This window comes from Eleginops maclovinus, chromosome 15 (genome assembly GCF_036324505.1).
Source record: "Eleginops maclovinus isolate JMC-PN-2008 ecotype Puerto Natales chromosome 15, JC_Emac_rtc_rv5, whole genome shotgun sequence".
Classification (NCBI taxonomy): domain Eukaryota; kingdom Metazoa; phylum Chordata; class Actinopteri; order Perciformes; family Eleginopidae; genus Eleginops; species Eleginops maclovinus.
Genome location: NC_086363.1, coordinates 281,685 through 292,500, shown reverse-complemented (window position 1 = coordinate 292,500; position 10,816 = coordinate 281,685). Strand labels below are relative to the sequence as shown.

The 10,816-nt window shown below is 41.2% G+C and overlaps 1 protein-coding gene across 1 annotated transcript in view; it reads left to right on the top strand.

Annotated features, from left to right (window-relative positions):
* adam17b (ADAM metallopeptidase domain 17b) overlaps positions 1–10,773 on the top strand; it is a 19,509-nt gene extending 8,736 nt beyond the window's left edge. The window contains 13 exon segments of the mRNA XM_063902611.1: positions 374–416; positions 419–517; positions 592–683; positions 794–874; positions 876–947; positions 1,100–1,299; positions 1,392–1,420; positions 1,423–1,530; positions 7,559–7,689; positions 8,006–8,173; positions 8,409–8,465; positions 8,871–8,994; positions 8,997–10,773. Of these exon segments, the coding sequence (XP_063758681.1) occupies positions 374–416; positions 419–517; positions 592–683; positions 794–874; positions 876–947; positions 1,100–1,299; positions 1,392–1,420; positions 1,423–1,530; positions 7,559–7,689; positions 8,006–8,173; positions 8,409–8,465; positions 8,871–8,994; positions 8,997–9,181 (1,389 nt within the window). The 3' untranslated portion in view covers positions 9,182–10,773.
* Positions 10,774–10,816: the final 43 nt, after the last annotated feature.

The following is a 10,816-nucleotide window of genomic DNA, read 5'->3' as shown; positions in this document are numbered from 1 at the left end:
TGGTCCCTGCTCTGACTGGCTGCTGGTCTGGTCCTGCTCTGACTGGCTGTGGTCTGCGTCCCTGCTCTGACTGGCTGCTGGTCTGGTCCCTGCTCTGACTGGCTGTGGTTGGTCCCTACTCTGACTGGCTGCTGGTCTGGTCCCTGCTCTGACTGGCTGCTGGTCTGGTTTCTGCTCTGACTGGCTGCTGGTCTGGTCCCTGCTCTGACTGGCTGCTGGTCTGGTCCCTGCTCTGACTGGCTGCTGGTCTGGTCCCTGCTCTGACTGGCTGCTGGTCTGGTTTCTGCTCTGACTGGCTGCTGGTCTGGTCCCTGCTCTGACTGGCTGCTGGTCTGGTCCCTGCTCTGACTGGCTGCTGGTCTGTCCCCTGCAGCAGTTCAGTGTGGACATCGCAGAGAAAGCCTCCAACGTCTGCTTGGTCACCTCTTCACCTACCAGGACTTTGATGAGGGAACTCTGGGTCTGGCCTACGTGGCTCCGTCCAAACCTGACATCCCCGGAGGACTCTGCTCCAAAGGTAGAGACGAGTCCAAACTCCAGAAATATTAAAACACAACGATTGAAAATGATAACGGTGTCCCTGCCCTCCAGTCTGCCCCTCGTCTCCCAACGAGCAGCGAGCGATCTACCTGAACACGGGCCTGACCAGCACCAAGAACTACGGGAAGACCATCCTCACTAAGGTCAGTCTCAGCGCTGCAGGGATGTGCTCTTTCTGTGGTGGTCCCTGCCCCCCCCCCCCCCCCCTGGTATCCACGTGTCCTCGCTCCAGAAGTTTCCTTTACCCCAACAGGAAGCAGACTTGGTAACGACCCACGAGCTCGGCCATAACTTTGGAGCGGAGCACGACCCGGACAACATCCCGTCCTGCGCCCCCCCGCGAGGACCAGGGGGGGAAGTATGTCATGTACCCCATCGCCGTGAGCGGGGATCACGCCAACAACAAGGTGCAGTAACTGTGGTTCTCCAGGAGGAGGAGAAGTACTCCGGTCTGGTACTTGAGTAGGAGTACTCAGGTCCGGTACTTGAGTACTACTCAGGTCCAGTACTTGAGTACTACTCAGGTCCAGTACTGAGTACGGTATGTGTCCCGGTTCAGATGTTCTCTGACTGCAGCAGGCGCTCCATCGTGAAGCGCCTGAGGGCCAAAGCTCCGTCCTGCTTCAGGCTGAGGAACATCAACGTCTGCGGGAACTCCCGGGTGGAGCAGGGAGAGGAGTGCGACCCCGGGCTGCTGCACATCCACTTGGACCACTGCTGCACCGCCGAGTGCAAACTGACACCTGGAGCCCAGTGCAGGTGAGAGGAGCACCTGTAGCCCCGCCCCTTTCCCCACTCCCTGACCTCCTGTGACCCCCTGTGACCCCCTCTGACCCCCTCTCTGTGTGCAGTGACAGGAACTCTGCCTGCTGTAACAACTGCGGTTCGAGGCCAGGGGGGAAGTCTGCCAGGAGCCCATCGACGCCACCTGCAAAGGACATTCATACTGCACAGGTCAGCTCAGGGTCAAAGGTCAGCTTAGGGTCAAAGGTCAGTTCGGGGTCAAAAGGAGTCGGGTCAAAGGAAAGCCAGGGTCAAAGCTGTTTTGGGGTTCGATTTTTCCGGGACAACGAGGTTTTTGGGTCGGGGAAACGCGGGCTGCCCCCCCCGGAAAATCCCCAAAAAAAACGGTTTTGTTCCCTTTTGCCAGTTTTTACAATGTTCCTTCTGCAGCCCGCAGTCACCCTGCCCTGAACAAATACCCATACTGCAGACTTATACTCTACTGCGTACTTTCTCATCTGCATTACTTATACATACGCAGTATTTTATACCCATATGCGTATTATCCCCTTTACTGCTTTACTTTACTCATACTGCATACTTTCCCTTGCAGAAACTTATACTCATATGCGTACTTTTACAATCCCCGCAGTTATGAGTACTTACCCCCAATGCATCTTTTTAATCATATTCCCGTTTTATACCATACGCTACAAACCCCCCCAAAAACCCCACCCCCCAAACCCCCCCCAAAACCAACCCCAACCCCCCCCCCCCCCCCCCACCTATTATACTATCTGCAGTACTTTATCTACTGCGTACTTATACCCATAGCCGTATTTATATTATGCATACTTTACCATACTGCGTACTTATACTCATTTTTTTTTTTTTTATTAATTTCCCTAAGGTTTTTATTTCTTTTATCATACTGCAGTACTTATACTCATACTGCTTATTAATCAATGGGCGTACTTATACTATAAATACGCAGTCTTATATCATACTAAACCCCTCGTAGTTCTAATACTTACTCATACTAATATCATCTGCATTTTAATACTCATACTGCAGTACTTTTTTATATACTAATACTGCGTATTATATATACTGCTTTTCTTATACTCATACTGCAGTTTAATACTCAACCGCAGTACTTATACTCATAAAATATCAAACTGCATTACTTATATATCTTTTACTCTACTGCAGTAAATCTAACGCGTTTTATACTCATCAATACTCATACTGCAGACATATCTATGCAGTACTTATCCATACTAATACTCATACTGCATTATATATCAACAATACTCATACTGCAGTATTTTTAATCATATAATACTCCGATTAATACTCATACGCTTTCTTATACTCATACTAATATCATACTGCATAAAACTCATACTGCAGTATTTTTCCCAAAACTAAATACTCATACTGCTTACTTATATCATACTAATTCTACTGCAGTATTATCCCATACAATACTGCTTAACTTTACTCAACTAATTATCCCCTGCACTGCAGTACCTTATACTCATACTAAAATCCCTCATACATTCCTCCCCCTACTAATCTATACTTAGTTCCTAATACCATATGCATTTCTTATACTCATACTAATACTCATACTGCATACTTATACTAAATACTGCAGTACTTTAAACTATCTAATACTCTACTGCATACTTTACTACTAAAACCTGCAGTACTTATACTCAACAAATCTCATACTGCATTTTTACTCATACTATACTCATACGGGCAGTATTATACTCATACTATTACTGCGTATTAATACTCATACTGTGCATTACTTTACTCTACTTAATTATTTCCATGACTGCAGTTTTAAATTTTACTCATACTGCAGTTACTTATACCATACTAATACTCTTTCTGCTTACTATATCATACTATTACTGCATTACTTATACATACAAATTTACTCTACTGCAAGTACTTTACTCTACTAATCTGCATACTTTCTTACTAATACTCATACTGTAGTTCTAATACTCATACCCCGTACTTATACCTCTACTCCTACTGGCAGTATTAATACATACGCAGTACTTATACTCTATTTAATCTCATACGCATACTTATACTCATATGCGTACTTTACCCCAACAAAAACTCATACTGCTTTAATTAAATACCCCATACCCCATATTATACTCATACTAATACTGTAGTTCTAATACTCATACTGCAGTACTAATACTCATACTAATACTCATACTGCATTACTTATACTCATACTGCATTACTTATACTCATACTAATACTCATACTGTAGTTCTAATACTCATACTGCAGTACTTATACTCATACTGCAGTATTAATACTCATACTGCAGTACTTATACTCATACTGCATTACTTATACTCATACTAATACTCATACTGCAGTACTTATACTCATACTGCAGTACTTATACTAATACTCATACTGCATTAACTTATACTCATACTGCATTACTTATACTCATACTAATACTCATACTGCAGTACTTATACTCATACTGCAGTACTTAACTCATACTAATACTCATACTGCATTACTTATACTCATACTAATACTGCAGTACTTATACTCATACTAATACTGCAGTATTAATACTCATACTGCATTACTATACTCATACTAATACTCATACTGCAGTATTAATACTCATACTGCAGTACTTATACTCATACTAATACTCATACTGCAGTACTTATACTCATACTCATACTGCAGTACTTATACTCATACTAATACTGCATTACTTATACTCATACTAATACTCATACTGCAGTACTTATACTCATACTAATACTGCATTACTTATACTCATACTAATACTCATACTGTAGTTCTAATACTCATACTGCAGTACTTATACTCATACTCATACTGCAGTATTAATACTCATACTGCAGTACTTATACTCATACTAATACTCATACTGCATTACTTATAACTCATACTGCAGTACTTATACTCATACTAATACTCATACTGCATTACTTATACTCATACTGCATTACTTATACTCATACTAATACTGTAGTTCTAATACTCATACTGCAGTACTAATACTCATACTAATACTCATACTGCATTACTTATACTCATACTGCATTACTTATACTCATACTAATACTCATACTGTAGTTCTAATACTCATACTGCATTACTTATACTCATACTAATACTCATACTGTAGTTCTAATACTCATACTGCAGTACTTATACTCATACTCATACTGCAGTAATTAATTACTCATACTGCAGTACTTATACTCATACTGCATACTTATACTCATACTGCATTACTTATACTCATACTAATACTCATACTGCAGTATTAATACTCATACTGCAGTACTTATACTCATACTAATACTCATACTGCATTACTTATACTCATACTGCAGTACTTATACTCATACTAATACTCATACTGCATTACTTATACTCATACTAATACTGTAGTTCTAATACTCATACTCCAGTACTAATACTCATACTAATACTCATACTGCATTACTTATACTCATACTGCATTACTTATACTCATACTAATACTCATACTGTAGTTCTAATACTCATACTGCAGTACTAATACTCATACTAATACTCATACTGCATTACTTATACTCATACTGCAGTACTTATACTCATACTGTAGTTCTAATACTCATACTGCAGTACTAATACTCATACTGCAGTACTTATACTCATACTAATACTCATACTGCATTACTTATACTCATACTAATACTCATACTGCATTACTTATACTCATACTGCAGTACTAATACTCATACTGCAGTATTAATACTCATACTGCAGTACTTATACTCATACTAATACTGCAGTATTAATACTCATACTGCATTACTTATACTCATACTAATACTCATACTGCAGTATTAATACTCATACTGCAGTACTTATACTCATACTAATACTCATACTGCATTACTTATACTCATACTAATACTCATACTGCAGTACTTATACTCATACTAATACTCATACTGCAGTACTTATTACTCATACTGTAGTACTTATACTCATACTAATACTCATACTGCAGTATTAATACTCATACTGCAGTACTTATACTCATACTAATACTCATACTGCATTACTTATACTCATACTAATACTCATACTGCAGTACTTATACTCATACTAATACTCATACTGCAGTACTTATACTCATACTGCAGTACTTATACTCATACTAATACTGCAGTATTAATACTCATACTGCATTACTTATACTCATACTAATACTCATACTGCAGTATTAATACTCATACTGCAGTACTTATACTCATACTAATACTCATACTGCATTACTTATACTCATACTAATACTCATACTGCAGTACTTATACTCATACTAATACTCATACTGCAGTACTAATACTCATACTGCAGTATTAATACTCATACTGCAGTACTTATACTCATACTAATACTGCAGTATTAATACTCATACTGCATTACTTATACTCATACTAATACTCATACTGCAGTATTAATACTCATACTGCAGTACTTATACTCATACTAATACTCATACTGCATTACTTATACTCATACTAATACTCATACTGCAGTACTTATACTCATACTAATACTCATACTGCAGTACTTATACTCATACTAATACTCATACTGCAGTACTTATACTCATACTGCAGTATTAATACTCATACTGCAGTACTTATACTCATACTAATACTCATACTGCATTACTTATACTCATACTAATACTCATACTGCAGTACTTATACTCATACTAATACTCATACTGCAGTACTAATACTCATACTGCAGTACTTATACTCATACTAATACTCATACTGCATTACTTATACTCATACTAATACTCATACTGTAGTTCTAATACTCATACTGCAGTACTTATACTCATATTAATACTGCAGTATTAATACTCATACTGCAGTACTTATACTCATACTAATACTGCAGTATTAATACTCATACTGCATTACTTATACTCATACTAATACTCATACTGCAGTATTAATACTCATACTGCAGTACTTATACTCATACTAATACTCATACTGCATTACTTATACTCATACTAATACTCATACTGCAGTACTTTTACTCATACTAATACTCATACTGCATTACTTATACTCATACTAATACTCATACTGCAGTATTAATACTCATACTGCAGTACTTATACTCATACTAATACTCATACTGCAGTACTTATACTCATACTGCAGTACTAATACTTATACTGCAGTACTTACACTCATATTAATACTCATACTGCAGTACTTATACTCATACTAATACTCATACTGCATTACTTATACTCATACTGCAGTATTAATACTCATACTGCAGTACTTATACTCATACTAATACTCATACTGCAGTACTTATACTCATACTGCAGTACTAATACTCATACTCCAGTACTAATACTTATACTGCAGTACTTACACTCATATTAATACTCATACTGCAGTACTTATACTCATACTAATACTCATACTGCATTACTTATACTCATACTCGTACTGCAGTATTAATACTCATACTGCAGTACTTATACTCATACTAATACTCATACTGCAGTACTTATACTCATACTGCAGTACTAATACTCATGCTCATACTGCAGTACTAATACTCATACTGCAGTACTTATACTCATACTAATACTGCAGTACTTATACTCCTACTGCAGTATTAATACTCATACTCCAGTACTAATACTTGTACTGCAGTACTTATACTCATACTAATACTGCAGTATTAATACTCATACTGCAGTACTTATACTCATACTAATACTCATACTGCAGTACTTATACTCATACTGCAGTACTAATACTCATGCTAATACTCATACTGTAGTACTTATACTAATACTGCAGTACTTATACTCATACTGCAGTACTAATACTCATACTCCAGTACTAATACTGCAGTACTTACACTCATACTAATACTCCTACTGCAGTACTAATACTCATACTGCAGTACTTATACTCATACTAATACTCATACTGCAGTACTCATACTAATACTGCAGTATTAATACTCATACTGCAGTACTTATACTCATACTGTAGTACTAATACTCATACTGTAGTACTAATACTCATGCTGTGGTACTAATACTCATGCTGCAGTACTAATACTCATGCTGCAGTACTCATACTGCAGTACTAATACTCATACTGCAGTACTAATACTACACCAGACATTGGGGTATAAAAGTTGCCTCTGTTTGTAGAAACCAACTCCTCCTGCAGAGTTTGCTGCCGCAGCAGAGCCGGGGTCTGCGCTCCCTACCAGGACGCCGCCGGCAGCTTCCTGTTCCTGCGGAAAGGCAAACCGTGCACCGTGGGCTTCTGCGACGGAGCGGTGAGCGCCTCTCCCTTCACTCTGTGCTCTTTTGCTTCTCCTTCAGCTTCTGATCTATCCTTACATTTATCGCTGTTGGGGTTTCTTCCGGTTGTTTTGCATTTCTTTGTCGTTTAGTATTTATCCACTCTCTGTCCTCGATCTCACTGTTCGAGTAGTCGTTGCAGCTCTAATCGTCCCTGATCTTTAGATGATTGCAGATGTTAGTGCAACAGAATCTCTGGGTGTCAGTGAGTTACTGTGTGTGTGTGTGTGTGTGTGTGTGTGTGTGTGTGTGTGTGTGTGTGTGTGTGTGTGTGTGTGTGTGTGTGCGCAGGGGAAGTGCATGAAGCAGGTGCAGGACGTGGTGGAGCGTCTCTGGGACTTCATCGATAAGCTGGACATCAACACGCTGGGGAAGTTCCTGGCAGATAACATCGTGGGCTCCGTGGTGGCGTTCTCTCTGCTGCTCTGGGCTCCATTCAGCGTCCTGGTTCACTGCATGGTGCGTCGCTCTCTCTGAACTCTCCACACACACACACACACACACACACACACACACACACACACACACACACACACACACACACACACACACACACACACACACACACACACACACACACACACACACACACACACATTTCCTCCATCAAACACTGGGAACTGTCAAAAGGAGAAAGGACTGTGGATCCAGGTTCCTTGTAGCGTTTGCCTGATCACTTTCTTTTTTTTTTCAGGACAAGAAGCTGGACAAACAATACGAACAGACAACCAAGTCCCTGTTCTTCCCTAGTGTGAGTAAAACGTGCACACATTGGACACAGAGAGCCCCAGATGAACATGCTCACCTCTAATGAGGACAATTCTTCAAATCAATAAGCGTCTGTCCAATCCAAAGGCTCCTAAATCTTCCAAATGGACACAAAATGAATCAGAATCAGTCCACAGAGAGAACAGATGTGACCTCTTACTGGTTCAAACTGACATCAATGATCCTGAAAATGTCACAAATGGATTCAGCTTCCTCAATAACCCCCAGAACCAGTCCAGAACTGTCCAGATCTGACAAGACATTTAAACTATTGTCTTCATATGGTAATTAGCACAACTGATGCTCACTGATGCTACCTGATGCTAACTGATGCTACCTGATGCTAACTGATGCTACCTGATGCTAACTGTGTCAACATTTTTCCCAGAATGCCGAGCTGCTGAGCAGCCTGGAGTCTGCGTCCGTCCGGATCTTCAAACCCCCGTCCGGCAGCTCCTCCGCTGGGCTGCGCTTCCAGGCATCCGGCCCCCAGCAAGCTAGCACCCCCCCCGGCCCCAGGACCCCCCCCCTCAGGACGGCCCCCGCATGGCCACCATCGAGGAGGACTCAAACCTCGACTCGCAGCCGTTTGGGAGGCCGGGGGGTGGGCAGCGCTCCTACGAGGATCTGACGAGGAACAACGCGACGTTCAAACTGAAGAGACAGAACCAGATCCACAGCAAGGAGACGCAGTGCTGAGGGGACGCACCTGACAGCCCTGAACGCAGACACACACACACACCTGAATGCACCTGACAGCCCTGAACGCAGACACACACACACACACACCTGAATGCACCTGACAGCCCTGAACACACACAACTGAATGCACCTGACAGCCCTGATCACACACACACTTGAACACCTCTGGACATCTTGACACACATCTTGGATACCCACCTGAACACACCTGCTTGTTCAAATCTGCAAACACCTGTCGGCACACACTGAACCAGATGGACTCCTGCATGCTCCTGGAGACCTCCGGACTCACCCGGACTCACCTGTCAGGCTGGACCTCCTCAGACACCAACATGTGGAACCTGCTGCTTCTGGACTTCACATTAACGTGTTTTTATGTCAGATGTTTGACGGACTTTCAAACCAAAGAAAAATCTGTTTTCAATTCCATCTGAACTTTATGATGGAAAACAAGAGGAACCTTTAGACGTAGAAATATTTGTATTTTCTGAATCGATTCTTCAAAGAACAAGATCCCTTCGGGTAAGCAGAGGTCAGTCCTGGGGAGGGACTTGGAGTAGAACCGCTGCTCCTTGGCGTTTAGAGGAGAAGCTGAGGGGGTTCGGGCACCTGGGAGGAGACGGAGGGGCAGACCCAGGAGCAGGTGGAGGGACTATATTTCCACGCTGGCCTGGGAGCAGTTACCTTTAAAAAGTAATCTGATTACTCCTTCAATAACTTAGTTACTTTACTGATGACTTTATTTTAAAAGTAACTAAGTTAGATTACAAGTTACTTTATTAGTTACGTTCAGCAGCTGCCGACAACAGCCCCCCAGCTTCAACATCAGAATGAGTCCATCATCAACTCCCCCCCCCCCACTGGTTTTGCACCAGTTTTGGTTGTTTGGGTGGTGGGGGGCCTCCTGCTTTAGTGGCAGTGCTCTGCTTTCGCTCCACCTGGGGGGTCCTGCTCTGTAGTCTGACGGTGCCGTGCTGCGACTCCAAATGCTCCTTCAGATTTGACGTAGTGTTTGAAGCTAGACAGCACTTTGTCTCCAGCACAGAGAGAGCCTAGCCTAATACTGCCATCTGTAGCTGACTCAGACTCAAAGGAGGGACTGTGTCTCCAGCTACAACAGCGCCTCTCTCCCCCCTCCACTGTTTGTGTCTCTGCGTCGAATTACACGCGAGTTGTCCTCGTGCTGAAAACGTGACTTAATTGTTGCATAGACGTCCCTCCCCGAGACGCAGGAAGAAAGCAAACATAGATCTGTACTGATCTATATATAGATCATCTATAGTCATTTAAAGGAATAAAAAACATTGTCTGTTTTCTCCAGAATAAATATAACTGTTGGTCGTTTGAAGAAATAGTCGGAAATTGTAAAAAGTCCAAATTTGGAAAATAAATCTGAAGTTTAAAAAGGAAAGCAAACAGAAAGAAAATGGGAGACAAAAAGTCACAATGTTTAAAAGTCGACATTTAAAAAGATATTTGAAAAATAATCAGAAAGTTTTAAAAGTAGAAATTCTCTGAATTCTAAAAGGCATCCTGGGATCTTTGAAAGGCGCCTCTAAATAAAGTGTGTCACGGTTAGATCGCCTGAATCCTGTGTTGGTACGTTATTACCTTGTTTGAGACCTGGATGTC